This window comes from Tinamus guttatus, unplaced genomic scaffold (assembly GCF_059628265.1).
Source record: "Tinamus guttatus ecotype Peru unplaced genomic scaffold, ASM5962826v1 Tinamus_guttatus_pri_ptg000151l, whole genome shotgun sequence".
Taxonomy (NCBI): domain Eukaryota; kingdom Metazoa; phylum Chordata; class Aves; order Tinamiformes; family Tinamidae; genus Tinamus; species Tinamus guttatus.
Window position 1 is genome coordinate 353,721 of NW_028288685.1, and position 17,756 is coordinate 371,476.

A 17,756-nucleotide genomic window follows, 5' to 3' on the forward strand; every position below is an offset into this window, starting at 1 on the left:
CCACCTTTTTTTTTTTTTGGTGAGTCAGTGGGGGTTTTACACAGCCCTTTCCCACTTCTTGAGTGTGGGAGCCAGCCATTGTTAGCTGCTGGACAATTTCTAGGGGTCTGTTTGCTACAGTGTAGAAAGTGTTCTGCCATAAAGTACATAGTGATATGCAATGAAGTAGAGTTGCATTTCTTTAACAGCCATGTACCTGTTGTTTTTCTCTTTAGCTAGCTCTAGTGTAAACTAGAAATACCAAGAGAGTCAGAGCAATGTGAAAGAAAGGTCAAAGGAGAACGAAACTCCTCAAAATATTTGTATTTTCATGTCTTTCTGCATTTCAACATTTTAGAAATAAATATTTTTTCCTTGCATTGAATTATTTTTTTTAAGAATAGCAAAATAATGTCCCAAATGTAATAATGTTAGAGCTTAAGCCTGGGATTTTCATGAGTATTTAGTTAAAGTAGGATCTAAGTCTTTCTCTTTCTTGCCTTTCTTGTGAAGCTGAGCAGAATAGAGAGAATATGCACTGTAACACCATAAGAACGTTTGATACTTTGGAGATTTGCTCAAGTTTTTGGCCCTTGTAAGCTAAGCATGCATCTATATATTTGGGTTTTCTTTCCTACCCAGCTGCTTCGTACTTTATCATGTAACAATTAACATGTAGTAATTGCAAAGGCCTTACCAAAGCATTAAAAGATTTTGATGGAAAGAAAATACCACCAAAATAAATACCACCTGAGGGAAGTGGAGGATCCTGCATCATTTGCAGTCCTGAAATCTGTACTGGAAAAAGTCATAGATAATATGATGTCATATAAGTGGAACTTACTGATTTGGTACAGAAGTTATTGATAGATACTCTTTTTGCTACAGGAGAAGTCAATCTAGATCCTAAGAATTCCTTCTAACCTTGGAATATATCTTTCTGTAGGATTTTAAGATAAAGCTAGTTTTAAGTTGGCAAGGAAAAGAATGATTGTCATAATTTCTCCAAAATGAGAGAAATCGTCGTTCTTCTCTCCTCCCCTTCCTACAACTTTTTTTACATGCTTCAAAAATCCTGAAAATGATTTTCCTTGGACTTCAGGAGAAAAAAAAAAGTTCAGTCCGATATGAGAACCAGCCATGGAAAATTTCAGCCTAAGAAGAAAGTTTTTGAAGCAGTGAAAGCAGGCAGTTTGAGATAAACTGCTATGAAATATCAGTAATAGTAAACAAACCTTTATGCTCTACTAATCAATAGAGAATAACTAATATGTGTCAGGTTATGTCTCTGATCCAATTTTAATTGTTTTCTGGACTGGAAGATCTGAATACAGGAATAATTTACCGTGTGGTATATGGAATGCTCTTTTCTTTAAGCAGCAGTTAAACTCAGCGATGAGTTAAAGCTCATCACTTACTCCGTGAGAGTAATGAGTTACGAAAAGGCTGTAATGATGTGAGGTTAGATTTATGTGGAACTAAGCAGTGGGCTCCAATGCCTCTAATTCATGTTCCAGTTACAAAACAGAAGCCCTAGCTGAGATGATGGTCACTCAATAATACAGTTAGATCTAATTCTCTTTCTGAATAACAAGATATAACTTTTTTTTTTCTTTTTTTGTAGCTGACTTTATGCAGATGTTTATTTGTGTAACCCCAATTTTTTTTTTGCTTTATTCTCAAATTACTGAAGAATTTTTTATTATTCATAGGCTGAAAGTATGAGAAAAAGCATATGTGAAAAAGGCCTGGGTAGTGAATTCAGTAGTGTTGTGCAGCAGAGGACTTTGTACAGAGTATCAGTCTTCATGGCACACAAGAACATGTGGATCTCAAGATCTTCATATAAACTTGCTGTTTTGGGTTGTCTCTGTTCACTGTTTCAGTGTGATTCCACAAGTGATGACGAGTTATTTCTTGTGGCCTCCTAAGCAGTTCTGTTATCTCAAGGGATAAAGTGGAAGATATATTTTCCCATACGTTTATTTTGTTTTTCATTTTCCATACTTGTTAACATATTCTTAGCACAATCCTTGCTTTTCTCCATATGTAAATATAAGTGCTGCTGATCTATTGTTATTATAACATCTTTTGATCTTAGCCCAGTCACACAGAGATTATTATTAGACTTTTTTTTTTATTGGAACATACTTAGTAAGTGCTTTGTTTTTATTACTTAGGCATAATTGTAATAAACCTTCAGTATGGTGGTAATTTATGAATAGGTGATAGCACTGATAGAAGGCTTGGGCTGCTTAAGTAAAACACAACTCCACCTTCAAACATACAAGCCAATTTATTCTGTCATATTTATATTTATTCTGTCTGGATTCCTTTGAAAACATGACTCCTTTAAAATCAAGTTGCTGTAATGATTGAACATTGATTAGTAATAGCAGTAGGTGCCTGAGTGAAGTACATGTAGCATCAAGAGAGGGGATTTTCGGGGTGGGGATTTTTGTTGTCTAGGCAGAAAAGGGAAAATCATTTTCACAAGCCTTCTGTGCTGGCATTATCTTGATTTAAAGTTTCTGCCAGTCAAGGGAAGAAGAAACTTTTAATGTCTTGAAGTATCACATGGTTTTACACACTTCCTCAGGAAGGAGTGTGCTGTGATCCTTGTCTCTGAAACCTTTGTGGGTCATTTCCCCTTCCCAAAGATATTTAAGGAAAAAAAAAAAAAAGTAATCTCCCCAAGCTTGCTCCAGAGGAGCAGATTAAAGTCCTTATTTGTCTCAAGGGGCTGGGGTTGTACATCTCATTCACAGGTAAATAGGTATTGAGTAGAGCCAATATTGTGCTGACCTTTGGCTCTTTTATTATAGGTAAACCACATGCTGTATTACATTTTCTTATGTCTTTTCCAGCTGCTTTGGCCAATGACAGGCACCTGGTTTGCAGTAATGAGTACTCATTAAATCACGTATATGCTTCTAGGTAATCAGGTGCGCTGTTAGACTCTGCGGTCTGGATTCACTTGAACACCTTCTATCCCTTGAGTCCTGAGTTCAAAGGGCTTTCCACCAAAATTGTGAGCTCACAGGCCTTTGGTGGGGAGAAAATGTGAACGATGATGATCTGCTGATGCACCTTTCTCATAGTGTTGTCCAGCAGATACCTTTCACCATGCACAGGGGTGAATACAGGCAGGGGTGGTTTGCGTTTGTCTAGATAGCTGCCCTGCTCATCTCTACTAGATGTATGCTGGAGTATTGGCTGAATGAGTTAATTCTCTGGAAATCTCTTCAGGGTACTTTAAATCAGACTGAGGTCCCTCTGTTATTCTTGAGAGTCATCTTTAAAGTTTCTAATGCTGTGGCTTTCCTCTCTACTCTTGAAACAAATGTTGTTTTCTTCTTCAGTTCTTGTCTATGGAAGGATCTTAATTGGCTTTCCAGCAAGGAACCTATTTGTCTGCGCCAGTCTTAACGAGCGTGAAGAGAGTTTATTTCAGGCAATGGATTCTGTTGTAACGCATTTACTTTATCCACTGTCTGAAAGTCAGTGTTTGTAAGAAATGTTATATTTCAGTTATACACCGCTGTGAAGAAAATACTGTTTGATATTTCAGATTGAGCCACGGGACTTCCATTATAATACTGATCCAAAGGATCAGTCAGTTGCTAAATAACTGCCTAAGTCTGTGATTTAATCAGTAGGACAAATTAAAACATATTGGTTTAAAGTAAAGTAGTAGAAATCTTATCCAGCAATTCTGGAGTTAGACATAAGGTGTTCAAAAATTATCAAATCCTATTTTATGCCACCAATAGTGATTTAAGCACTTTACAAATGAATGTGAAGGATGGTGATTTGTATTTCTGCTGAAAGATTCACAGTGGAAGTCTGACTTGAGAAAAATTGGCAGCTTCTTCACAGTTGCTGGAGAGTTGAAGAATTCTGGACCAACACGACACTGAAGTCAATGCCTTCAGTAATGTTACCTGTTGATTTGTACTGATGGAATTAAAAAAAAAAAAAACTGAAATTGCTTCCTTTTCATGCTTTTCTTGCTCTGCAGGAAGAGGTCTCTAATACCCAGAGTTGTTAACCACCTTAAATTACCTTACCAGTTCAAAAGCAATAGCATAGTACTTAAAAATACTTAAAAATACATTACAGTACTGAACTCCAGTTTTAGAGTATTAAATTTCCTTGGCTAATATATCTATTGATCTTCCATATATTGGATACAGGAAAAAATGAAAAAATATTAAAAAAGGATTCAGCCTCAAAGCAGAGGATAAGTTCAAAGAGGCCTTTGTGTTACCCTAGATCTCTAAAAAGCTTCTTGGACATAGGGAATCCTCTTCCCATTTCAAGGTTGTTCCCTAGCCCCAAACAGCAGTGTCAGTCATCTGCATCTCTTCTGACTCTTTGTTACAGAGACTCTGTAACTGTTAACTCTGATTTTTTTTTTAAAGGCTATTTCTGCTTTACCAGCATTATCATCGTCCACACTGAGAAAATTCATGAACTTTCCCTTAGAGCTCACTGTAGCAAAACTAACTTCACATGTGCCGCGTTGCGTACCAATGTCCCCCTGCTTGGCCCGTTGGTGTTTCCCAACTCAGACTGCCCTGTAGCCCAGTTCTGACATGGAGCAGGAGCTCCATGGAGCTAGGCTGATGTTGTGCCTCACTGAGGCAACAAGAGGTCCTCCCTCCCTGCCTCCAAGTCCACCTTGCTTCTGCCTGTTGACCTTCTGATGTAAGCATATTTTTTCTGGGCCAGCTTTGAATGCAGGTGTAGTATTTCTTTTGAGCGCTATATTTATTGCCAGCTTCTGTTTATTCCCTGCATCCTTCCTTTGGGGCAGATTCCTCTCCTGTGAACTTTGGTTGCCTCATTTCCTACGCTGCTTTCCCACTGCGGCACAGTCGCGACTGCCTTCCCGCCCAGCCAGGCTGCTCGCACCGCGAAGGCAAGTGAGAAGGAGGGATGACCTCCCAAGCCATGCACGTTGTGGCCAGGGCCAAGTGGGAGTCGAGAGTTTGTACCAATAATGGTATTTTTCCGTTCTGCACTTTTACAGCAACCCCTGGACAGGAAAGAGGGTGCTGTGCTCCTGGTTCAGCCTCCCAGGCAGCGCAGCCCCCTTGTGCTCCTCCCTGGTGTGAGGAGCCCCACAAGCCTCCCAGCCGGATGAGCTCTCTCTAGGCTCTGCCCGTGACAACTTCCATGAGATGGGACCATTGTCGCTGATTTTTGCTTTCCTGAGTGCATTACAGTTTTTCTTCTTGCTTGAAATTGAGACCTTGCCCATCTACTTAGCAACTTTATGCTAAATTATCCTTTTGTTATCTCTGTTGAGGGGTTAGTATCCTGGTGTAATTAGTTGAAATAAGAACTGGTCTCAGAGAAGCAATTTTTAAAAAATAACCCAGAGCTAAAGTTTGCAGTGGTATGAAGTGGGCCTAAAAACATGGCGAGAGTAAAAGCATCCGAAACACAGTGAGTGTCAGGGGGAGGACAAGTCAGCTTCCTAAGGTCCTTGAGGAAGTTGTATGGTAACTTTGTCGGGAAATATATAGCTTCACACTTCCAAATCCCTATTCACCTCAGAAATGCAACAGTAACACAGACAATAAACATAAAGAAAAATGGTGGAAGATTGGTGAATTTAACAGTCTTTAATGCCATCTATGCAAGTAGTAGATTTATCTATGCAGCACTTAAATACCTAGAGAAATACAGATACTGTTCTGTAAGATCGAATTGTTCAGTATCTAAGACTTACAAAGGAAATGTGAGTAATGAGGGTTTCTGATCACCAAAGGAGAATACAGGCTAGGCAGTGAAAGGCTGCAGTAAATATCTGGATCATATTTTCCTTTTTCATGCATGAGACTTGTGGATGAAACAAGCTAATAAAAAGCTTGATTTGTTTCTTGTTTTTCATATTTTCTGTTGTTATTTTTTACTCTTTTGTTTATCTTTTATTTTCATTTACAATACCTTTGCAAACGTATATTTCCCCTTCTTGCAGTCACTGTCATTGTACCAGTTGCTCCAGTTTTAAATTGACTGATCCTTTAGTATCTGATTGTACTGATGCTAGGGGCAGTCATTCCTGCTACTACAGTATGTTAAATAAATAAAAGTTGAAGGCAGTTGCTGTGATCTGGTATTAAGATGCCTAAACCTGCAAGCAATTGTCAGACTACCCTCCTTTTTACCCTCAAATATTGATTCAGGTGCAAATGCATGGAAATGTAGCTTGGAAGTTGCTTATTATCGGATCAGGGCAACATCTTCCAATGGCAGTGACTGCTCTTTGCTTCACATTCATATGCTTCCTGTAATGAGATGTGATGCTGTAAACATTTCAATGCACTGGAAATACACAGGACTTGCCCCCTCTCAAAAGAACCCACTGAAAGGCCTATTTTTTGTGTAAACTGCCATGATCAAAAATCGTTTATTTTTAGCAATCTTTTTTTGAGCTATCTGAGACCACTGCAAATAGTGAGGGGTGAGTGTGATATGGATGGCCTGTATTGTTACTTTATCCTTATCTGAATATATCTGCACTCTTTTGGTTGCGGATAGGTAGGAAACATCCCGTGTTACTCTATTTTGGCCAGAGCAGAAAATGCAAAGAACATGCTTTCCTTTGCCTAAAGGGGTTTACCTAAAGAACACAGATCTGAGAATCAAGAGCCATTTATTCTGTGTTGGCTGTTCGTAGCTCCCTTTTGTGACACTGGAGGAGTAACTTCAACTCTCTCTTGTAAAATATGGGTACTCTATTTTCTCATATTGGGTCTCTGCCATCGTAAATCATGTTTTGATTTACCTCTAAGTGGTCTTGTGAGGAATAGCACAGAAATAGCTACAAAGTATTTAGAGATCAGTAGCAGGAATTCATACAATAAGAATTTCAGTTGCAATCTGCAGTCGTCAACAGAGCATCTATAGCTGGGCATTGAAACTTTCCTTGGAACATTTTCATGGAATACGTACTTTTAATCCCACCTTCAGTTTTGTGGAATTAATGAAGCCCATTTTCAAGTGCAGATTAAAAAATATATATATATGGAGACTCAAGGGTATTTATATGTATAATAGCTAATAGTTTTGTAGAAAAAGAGTTGCTTTATTTACAAGAGAGTGTATAATGGAATTTTAGCTTTTTGTTTGGATGCAATAAAATATTTTGATACACATATTCCTGCTCTTCATAATTTCAGTACATTATTCAAGTTCATTAGCAAATAACACAGAGATTAGTGCTTGACTAGAATGAAAATATATTCTTAGGGGGATATAAACTCTTCACAGATGTGTGTACACAACAGTTTGCATTTAACTCAATCAGTAGTTTGGCATATTACACTGATGTAAATCCTGCCTTCACCGAAATTGAGATTGATACTTTGTTCCATATATTTTGGCTTATTTTATTGGAGTGACACATGGGGTGTAAACAAGGAGCACGAGGTACCCATCTGCGTGAAATTCCTCGTTTCTGATACAATGTTAACACTGCAAAGATTTGCTGTCAATTTTTTTTGTTGTTTTTTTGTTTTTTTTTTTTGTTTTTTTTTTCAGTAGAAGGTTAAAAAATAACTGAAGTCACATCCTTCCTAGCTATGTTTGCAAAATGCTAAGTGCGGCTGCAGCTCCACTTGCACAGGGGAGCAAGTGCTAATTTCCTCCATCTGGAGGGACTGCAAATTTCTGATCAGAAGACTCCTTCTGTTGATGTGGAAACGTTTCCATTAGGAGACTAATACAACTTCCATATCAGGCACCTAAGAGTTTTGAGCTTATGGTTTTCAAAATCTATAAATTCACTCTGGAAAAGATGGAGGACATAAAACACAGCATTATATTTCCGATGAATAGAGCACACATTATTTTTGATTTTGTGCTTGCCCAATTTCAATAGCAAATGATTTATTTTGAACTTTAGAGTGTGTAATTGAGCTATAGTTCATGTGGATGTGTTTACTTCTCGAACTGAAGTAAAAATTCTTTTATCCCTGTTCCTTAACTTTTGAAACTACAGGAAAAAAAGGGATGTTGACAGACCCATAAAATTCTACATGACTCATCTGTTTAAAAGATAGATAAAAGGAAATTTTAAAAGAAGCATTTTCTCTAAATGCTCATTTTTCAATTCAAACACGTTCTACTAAAAATGAAACTAATGTTCAAAAGAGGTGGTTTATTGAAACATGAAGTTTGCTCAGGTTTGCTGGTATCTGCAGTAATTTTAATTATTATGGAATAAAGTGAAGATATCTAACCAATCTCTATCTCTCTTTCCTCCTAGTTAATGGTCTAATGACACTCGGATTAACAGGTAAGCCTTACTTCTAAAATTCAAACATACATTTCTATTTTGTTCATGATAGCTACTTAAAAAGCACTTCCATTCTATCTTGTTTCAATTGGTCACACTTTATGCATATTTTACAATTGGTCTGTCCATTAGTTATTTGAACAGAGTGGTTAAGACAGTGTTTGTAAAGAGAAGTCTCAATAGTGTTGGAAAAGTTGCAGAATTATTCATAAATTTGTAAATTATTCAAAATGAATTCATAAATTTGAAGAATTACTCATAAATTTTGGCTAGCATTTCAGAAAATCTTATGTCATCACATCAGCAAATCTTTGTCATACAAGTCATACTGTGACTCTTTCAGAACTTTTTTTGCAGCCTTCCAAAATATTAAAGTTCTGAAGAAAGACATCCAAAAATACCAAATGGAAAATCCATTTAAACATCCTGTTGAGTCAACAGCTGGTGCACGTTACGTAATGAGGACAAGCTTGTATTCTATTGAATTTATGGGGTTATAAATCAAGTCATAGTTTGTTGTTTAGAATACTCAGCCAGAGCAGCCAGCTTTTCTTGCACTTTGTAAAAGCATCCCTGCAGAATTCAATTTACTAGACATACATCTATCATACCTGGCATACATCTGTCAATTCTGCTCAGTTTTAATGTTCATTTGCCAACCTACCATTTCAAGGTATAAATTATGACTGCTAGATGAATTTGTGGGAACACTTTCATGTTATAATTTCTTAACTATCATGTTAATTTCCAAAGGACAAAATTGCATTTCCCCTATTTTAATTTTTACCATTTCTATTACTGATGATAAATTGTAGTTCTGAATTTTTCTAATGTTGCTAAAGTCTTATTATCAGCAATGAGCTCTGACATTGAGATATGATAAAATACGTAGGGTCAGAAGTAATTGGTTTATTCAGATGGTCCCAGTTAGTCAGCTGTAGGCCTGAAAAGGTTTGTGGCCAGTAGGAAATAATAGACTTATAGTCATGGATATAAATTAGACTGTCCAGTTACAGTCCAACTGTTATTTGAAAGTATATGAAAGCAAAGTATTTTGTTGATCAGATGCTTTTAGTTGGCACATAACATTACTGAGTCGATGATCTCTCCAGCTGAAAGAATCAACTGCTATAGCCTGAATTAAATTGGCAAGGCATTCCTGCTTTGGCTCTGAAAGAAGAGCTCTGAAGAGTCTCCTTCATGGATTAAGCACTGTAATGTGCACCTGGTGCTGTTTTACAATCACACATCTCATTTTGAGTGGAGATGTTCCAGTTTGTAATCAACAACTGCATCAGGCTAAGAAGTCTGAAACCAATCATCTTGCCTCGGTTTTATTGGACTAAATAATAAGGAGCTGAACCCCGTTGAGAGTCAGGGCTCTGTCTGGATTCTCATCAAATGAAGACATACTTCATTCAACAATATTTTTTTTTTGCTAACACAACATGGAATTAGAACATAGAAAGGGGGGAAAAGTTGGAAGGAACCTCAATTTTGCCATAAAATTTCCTGAATGATAGCCACAGATTGTTACCATTATATGGCAGCTGTGAATGAAGTAACTTTTAGATGCTGGAGGAAGAGTTTGGAAAAGGGCAACCATAAAGCAGCTCCTCCCTTCCTGGGTGGAAGGCAGGATTTTAACTTCTCTGGAACAGCACTTTCAACCTTAGCAAAACGAAATACCTCAGTTACTCAGAATAAAGAAATGTCAAAATATTGGCTTTTTATTTCAGTTCAGGTGTGGGCTGGATAAGTACATTTGACTGACTCTAAATATTGTGGTGGAGTTGCCATTACATACTGCAAAAGGTACAGGCTTGCTCATGGCAAGGTTAATTCCTTCCTTTCCTATGGCTATGTTTGTAGCATTAATATCAGATAATGACAAATAATTCCATTAAAGGATATGCTAAACAGAAGTCTTTACTGTGACCGTGTTTTTTCAAACTTTTAGTTAATAAGTTGTACAAATCTTTCTGACAGAGAAGTATATTTGTAGTGATACAGATAGTCCAATGGGACATGTCTGTATAAGCTTGAACTGTGCTTTCTATAGTGAAGACTGGGAAGTCTATGACTGCTGTTTCCAGTTAGCTTTTAAGTATTGATGCAGATGTTTAGTAAAAAAAGTAGTAACATTAGGAATTGAGTAAGATTAGAAAAATAACTAGGTAACCTTCTCTAAAAGGTGATGTGATTAGGTATATTGTTTTATACTGAGCTTTTTTTAATATAAACATTCATTTTACATATCAACTCCTGTAGAAAGTTGAATATTAGATTTACAGCAATTTAAGTGGCAGGTAGAATTATGTGAATGAGTTTGGAAAAGATGCATTCATGCTTCTTCTATTTCAGTGTTTGGGATTTAAGGTGCTTTTTTTTTTACCTAGGTGCACGTCAACAGACTAATATCTGCAATGAATCCCTCATGTTAGAAAAATTGCCTGCCTGTGGAAAATCCTTTGAAGAGGTGATGAAGAAAGTAGACCGTCGAAAATGGTGTAATCTGACAGAGTTTATCATGTAAGAGTTAGTTTGGGTTTTGATACATTTGCATCTTTTTATGGTGATTGCCCTTTAATAAAATTGACCCCCTCAAATGCCAAGGACACCTTGACACCTAGTAGGATGTGTAAGTTCTCTAAAGCAGAATAGTTTAGATAGTTTAGTCTTTATTTTCTTCTCACAAGCCAGATTTGATAAATTTTAGCAATCCTGTTGAGGGAAAGATTTTGTCCCACTGGATGCAAAATGTTTGTTATAAAGTTTGTTATGAAGTTGATAAAAAGTGCTTTTGCCTTAGGCTTTCACTTGCCTTCACTTCTCTTTTCACTTACTACAACAGTGAAAGTCAGAGCTTTATGGATTATTAATTCTATTAACAATCCTTTCTTCTGGATTTTTGTCTCAGAGCATCTTTCATAGCAATTTATATTCAATGCTGGATAGCTATTTATCAGTACCTTATGAAAGCCATGATTTATCACTATCCTTAAAGCATGGAAAATGTTTCTGTTCCGGATAAACTGCTAACCTCCTGGATTAGATTCCCATTGCGAAGAGCTCTTTAAGTCCCTGTACTACAACCACATGCTTATGGAGACCCAGTTCTTGACTCTTAAGTATGCACAAACTAAACATGTTAGTGGAGATGAACCAGTTCGCTAATGAAAACTATTGGTATTGCTTTCACCTTAGTTGTGCTTGTATTTCATTTGTATTTCAATATATTCTATGCAAATGTGATTTAAATCGATCTTTTTTTCTGTGAAAGCACTAAAGCAATGTGACTCCAGAGTTACACTATCTTGTTTTCTCTATTGGCAACGATGTCATTTCCTTCTCTGATTTCTTTTTCACTAAGATTACAACAATATTTTCTGAGGCATGGTTTCAGAAATCTACCTCTTGTGTGAAATTATCCTGTCCAAATGTAAAATTATCCTCTATATTGATGCCATTACAGTTTATTTCTATGTTTGCCAGTTAGCAGGGAGAGCGTAAAAAACACTTTTTCTGTTTGAATGACAGAAAAACTGCTAGACTTACAATAATGAAGTGTTATTAGTTTCCTATCTCTATTTTTGTTTTGTGTTGCTGGAGGTATTTAAACATCCTTCGCTAAAGCTGCAAGCTTCAAAATCTGTTCTGGAGGAAACTCCTGGTAATGTGAGCTTATGTTTTTTTTTGGCTTCATGGAGCATCTGCTTCTTCAGAGCATGTATACTCATGCATAGTGCTTGGTTTTCGGAAGTGCTAAGTACCCTCTACACAAATGGAAATCAGAGGAAAATGCAGGTGTTCAGCACTTGAGAAAACTAGGGCTCAAGTGGATTAGCTCCAGTGAAATATGAGCCAGTCTGAAACAGAACATCTTCCTAGATTTGAAACTGCCCTGATGCAGTACTCACCTTTGGGACATCTCTTGGAGCAGGGTAGCCTCAGGCGGGCCTCACCACGCTGGTTATAATTTCTGTTAGACCCAGATATATCCTTGTGTCATATGAACTCTAATTGTATTCTCTGATTATTATCACTGTATGCTTATCATGGAGATTTTACCTGGCTGACCATCAGTAGGCACAACAGATGATGAAGCATTGCCCCTCTGTGCTGCCTTGCAGCAGTACCCAGTGCTTCTCTGCTACTGACATCTGCATTCAGTTTTCCCAAATGTTGGTAGTTTTTCATGTTATCTACTTAGGTGCTATTGCCTCTTGACACTTTTATTTCCCTGTGCTGGATGATACTACAGCTCAGGTTTTAAAAGGTAGTCTTAAAACACACAGCTGTAGTGGGAAAGATGCATATATACATCTGTTGAAACATGGAGCAAAGCAAGACATCAGTCCTTATTATCCAACTGGGTGTCTTCTGCGCCCTAAGGATGATGATACACCCTTGCCCCTGGCTCTAACGCATGGCTGGATCAAATTTGACTGAGGTTTTGGGACCAGTACAGTGCATCGAAATCCTCTTCCTGAGAGGTGTGGAATGACTGAGAATGGGCTCTTTGGCTACCTTTCATTGAAGAAATTTGCCAGTCCTGCCCTGAAGGCTCATACATAAGTATATAATGTGTTTAAGCAATATAAATAACTGATTCCTGGCTATTGTACTCCAAATAATTTATAAACAGAGCAAACTCCTAGTTACTGCTTTCTTTTCTTGGGTAGCTAGCAAAAGGACCCAAAGGGCCTGTAGGTCTCAAGGGGTGTTATTCTCATTTTCCAATATTTGGTGAATATTATGAGATATCTTTTTCACCGTAAGTCTGAAGCCGTCTACTATACTCTCATGCTAGAAATTGGTGAAATCAAATGTTTGACAATGCGTTTTTTCCTCTTCTGAGAAGAGATTTAAGAATAGGGGGAAAAATGCGTATGTCATGTTCTTGGAAATGTTGTTAGTACAGAGCTGCTGAAATTCTCTTACTGTATTGAAAGCAAACTTGTTTCTGTAAGAGTGCAAATCCTAGAGAAAAAAAAAAACAGTTTTTGTAATACATGGGAAAACAGATACCACAAAAAAGAGGATGCAGATTTCAGAGTGCATGTGGAGCTGTAGCACAGCATTTGGTGTATTACTAATTTCAGATTTTGTGTTGTACAGAAATATTTAAATGACAGAGTCAGCTGTACTAGAGCCTACCTTTTCTATGATGATCATTGTAATTGAAAGTCAGCATTGGGAAAATTATTTCCCAGTGAGCTACCAATAAATCAAGAGCAAAATAAGTAATCCAGATTAACTCTTTCAAGGTGGAGCAAGTGACCTTTCACACAAGCAGTAGAGAATAAGGTCCTTGAAATGGAGAGCTGATAGCAAGTGCGCTGGCTATCAGGTACTGATAACTTCCATGGGAGAGAAGTGAGCAGTGTGTGTCACAGCGTTGGTAACAAGCCATTAGATATTACTGAGCTCAAATGATTGTCTTTTAAAGCTAAAGGCCTACTGGTTAAAACTAACTATGTGTTTTATGGAAAAAGAAAGACCTGGGATTTCCATTCGCATTTTGCATGCGTAAGCTGTATTTATTCTATTTTCCAGTATTTTCTCCCTTCTATTGTGGCTAGAAATTGCACTGAAATATGAGAGAGAAATGGATGTGTACCATGAGAAGAAAAGTCATAGAATGCAAGTGCTACTAAATTTATGTAATAAAGATTTTAAATTAAATACTAGGTCTTACTAGAAGCAATATTTTTAATACTGTATGGAACACATCTACTTACAAGTTATTTTCCCAGTTTTGAAGGAAGGACTGCCATTTTCCCCAATATGATCTCCATCATAATTGTGTTATAAATTTGAATTCATTGCTGATAATCTTGCTCATACTGATAAGAATCCTCAACTAAGGGGATGACTGGCAGTACAGTCAAGGGTACTTACAAGAATTAAAATATTAGAATCTGCCTTTGCTTGACGTAGGTGAAAACAGAGGCAGTATTTTGCAAGCCTTGTGCTAAATTTGCTTTGAGAGTTAAAATACTCTTTTGGAAGATTCTTCCAATGTTTGAAGGTGACGAAGTCTCTTGACTTCTCTTGACTTTCAAATAATGTTAATAATTCACCTTGTCTTGTCCTTTCTGATCGCTTTTCCTTCATTGTGTCATTTTCATTCCTGGTACTAGAAAATTTCTGACTATTTGTAGAGATTATTTTGGCTGAAAAAATCTGCCAATGTGAGACCATTTGTTTGTTTGTTTATAGAAATGTGAAAAGAAAATGAAATATCTTTGGAAAAATAGTGTTCATTCTTCCCCATGTGCAGCACTAGGAAAACAACTCAACCTTTTCCAAAGGCTACATGAAAAATAATTACATGTTTTCATCATATAAAGGTCCTTTTTTAAAAAAAAAAACTCTTTTCTCTCACTTGTATTTGAAATTCTGTTTTAGAAGAGGGAGAAGAGAGTGTAAAATTTGTTTGGGATCATGCATTTCTTGTCCAGACATCAAGCTTATCATAAAATTTCATGATGCTGTAGAATGCATTTAGTTCTATATTTAGGAATTTAACTGTGATAAGAACAGACTTTACGATTAGGCATACATACCTTATCTGATAAGTATATAGATTATTATCTGCCAGCTCACTGGAGGAACCCTGAGTGATGAGACTTTTTTTGAATACTCAGATTAATGAAGAATGGCAAATTCAAATATTAAAAAAGAAATCAAAGGAATTCAAATATTTAAGCTTGGTAGTATGTAGTCCATCCTGATTTTAGCTCTGGCCTCCAGTAGGAAAATCAGTCAGCTTGGAACAGTTAGGGGGATAAAACTAATGTAACTTTGTATGAAGTAATTTCTGCCTGGCACTCTTCACTTACAAAGATCTTTCTTGGAAAAAAAAAAGTATCTTATATCAAAATACAATTGTTCATGGAGCTTTCTTTTTGTAAAACTATGTGTTTGTGGAGAAGTTTTAGCTCTGCCTGCTAAATAGCTGTCCTTGATTGTGGAATTGTAAATAGCAGTTATCTGCTTTCTTTCACTGCTGTCATTAGATAGCTTTGGGTGACTTGAGTTTGCAGTAACTTAATTAGACTCTAAGCTTTTCTGACAGCTCTGTTATTTTTTTCTTAACTTTATTCTTAACAAACTTCAGGGCTAATTTTATTCTTTAAAAAAAGCAGCCTTTTGATTGATTTGAAGCAGATGATGCTGTCATGTATGGCAGCTAGTACTGAAAATCAATTTTTAGCCTCTACAATTGATCTTGGCCTTGCTAGAAATGTATATGATATATATATAATGTATATAAATATCAGTTTCATGCAAATTTTTACAGAAGCACTATCTGGAAAATATTTCCATATTAGTATACACATAATATTCTCATTTTTTTTGAGGAAATTAAGACACAAAGCCTCTGGATTAGATTGTGAAAGTATTTGAGAACTTAAATATTTTGAGGTCCAAGTGAGATTTTCCAATAATGTGGAGTCACGAGTTTTGGTGTTTCATGCTTGGTCACCAGAATATGAAGGACAACCAGAAATAACTAAATTAAATAGACAGGTAAAGCATTCAAAATACAGCTGCAAATCCTCATGGACAAAAGAGGAGGAGTTGTTCATAGTTTTGCTTTCAGGTTATTCAGAAATATATTAAAATCTAAAATGTGGCTTTGTAGTTTAAACGTCAGGAAACTCTATTAGGATGCAGCAATTAAACAAGCAGAGACTGAAGTGTGAATGAAGACTATGAGGGGAGTTAATGAAGGCAGATGACCTTTTTGTTTACTGGAAGATTGAAAATTTCAGAAGGCTTGCTTATTCTTAATATGTTATATTTTTATTATTAATGTACTATGTTCTTAATACTTATTAGCAAATGCTAGATAGATAAAATCTGTGTTTTTTACCACTGTCCACATACCGAAGACCATTATTAGCCATCAGGACTTTTTTCATCATGCCCTGTGTGATAAGATTGGGTCTGGTTATAATGGGACTATGGCTAAGAGGCTAGTTGTTAATTCCTTCAAGGAAGTGACCAAATGAGCAGTTTTGCATGTTCCTGTTTTTTTTTTTTTTCTTATGGTAGTTGCATAGATTATTTTCTACCACAAGCTAATGAAAGAATTTTCCAAATGATTTTAACTTCATTCTGAAAGAGATTTTGCTAGAACAAATAGTCTTCAGGCAAATCCCTCAGCCTCTTGCAGTCCTAACCTTTGCGGAAATACAGAACTGCAATGCGCTGATTTTTGTTCTCAGTTGCTTGTTAAGCTTTGGCCTGCTCCTAGGCAACAGTACCTCCTCTATATTCTATGTTACCACTTCCTGAACATTTCTGAGTATTTTGACTAGCATTTCAGTAATTTTGAGGTCAGATGGCTGCAGTCATCTAGGCTGCACTGCTGAAGAGTGTGGGCCACAGAATCCACCCAGTAATTACTATTTTAAAACCTGTAAGAGTGTCTGAATATGTTATGGGACTGTAAATGTATAGGTATCAAATGAATACTAATCAATTACATTTGGAGGTTCCAAATGGTTACTGCTTTCACATTTCGAGAAAAATGGGTGTCTTATTTCTATTCTATTCAGTGTTTGTCTAACTTCAGTTTGCAGTGACTATACCTTCTTACACCTTCCCTTGATACAGTAAAATTCGTTGTTACCAGAAATCCTGTCTCTCTCTCTCTTTTTTTTTTTTTTTTTTTTTGGTCTTTCTCCTCTTTTTTGGGAGAGTAAATTAAGATAAATCTTCCAAAGTCTATCATGATAATGTTTGTATTTCAGGCTTATTGTACCTTTTGCCAGTTTCAGCAGCTCTTCTTTTGAGTCCACTGTAGAATTGAATGTTTGTTCTAGTGGTAGTTTTCATTATATTATATACAAACTTAATATTTTTTTCTCTAATTCTACTGGGTATTCATCATTTTTCTTCTGCCAAAATGTTTATCGCACTAGCTGCATAATAATACCAAGAGTTGATATTCTACAACCTATGCATGATATTAAGTTCTTCTTAGAGTGAATGATATGATGTATGTTATATGTTTTTGTTGTTGTTGTTCTTATTTTTTGTTTTTTTTATCATGTTTCATTTTCCAGTGTTCCATTTAGATATGTCGACACTCCTATGTGATCCAAACCACTCTGTATACCTGTACATCATCTTTTCTAAGCTTTCTTCTTCACCAAGCTGCCAGAAGGACCTGATGTAGGATCCTGATTGAGCAAAAGATGAACACTGTGTGCCTGGGGCGCTAGACATCAAATGGCACTAAAGAATGTGATCCTGCTCAAGCAAATTCATGAGGAAATCAAAAAAGCAAGCATGATATTACTTGACTCTGGGCAGTGATATAGAGTAAGAGAGTGTTGTTCTACGTATGAACAGAGCTGACCAATTTCCCTCTGATGTAGTTCAGGAGCAGCAAGCCCAAAAAGTATTTTTCTTTTGTGGATATGCCTTTCAATTAAGAGAAATTGAT

General features: G+C 36.5%; 1 protein-coding gene across 1 annotated transcript in view; it reads left to right on the forward strand.

Moving 5' to 3' along the window:
- RAMP3 (receptor activity modifying protein 3) overlaps nucleotides 1–17,756 on the forward strand; it is a 51,951-nt gene that overhangs the window by 14,566 nt on the left and 19,629 nt on the right. Inside the window, exons 2-3 of the mRNA XM_088522386.1 lie at nucleotides 8,261–8,290; nucleotides 10,690–10,822. Coding sequence (XP_088378512.1) covers nucleotides 8,261–8,290; nucleotides 10,690–10,822 — 163 coding nt within the window. The remainder of the gene's footprint in view (nucleotides 1–8,260; nucleotides 8,291–10,689; nucleotides 10,823–17,756) is intronic.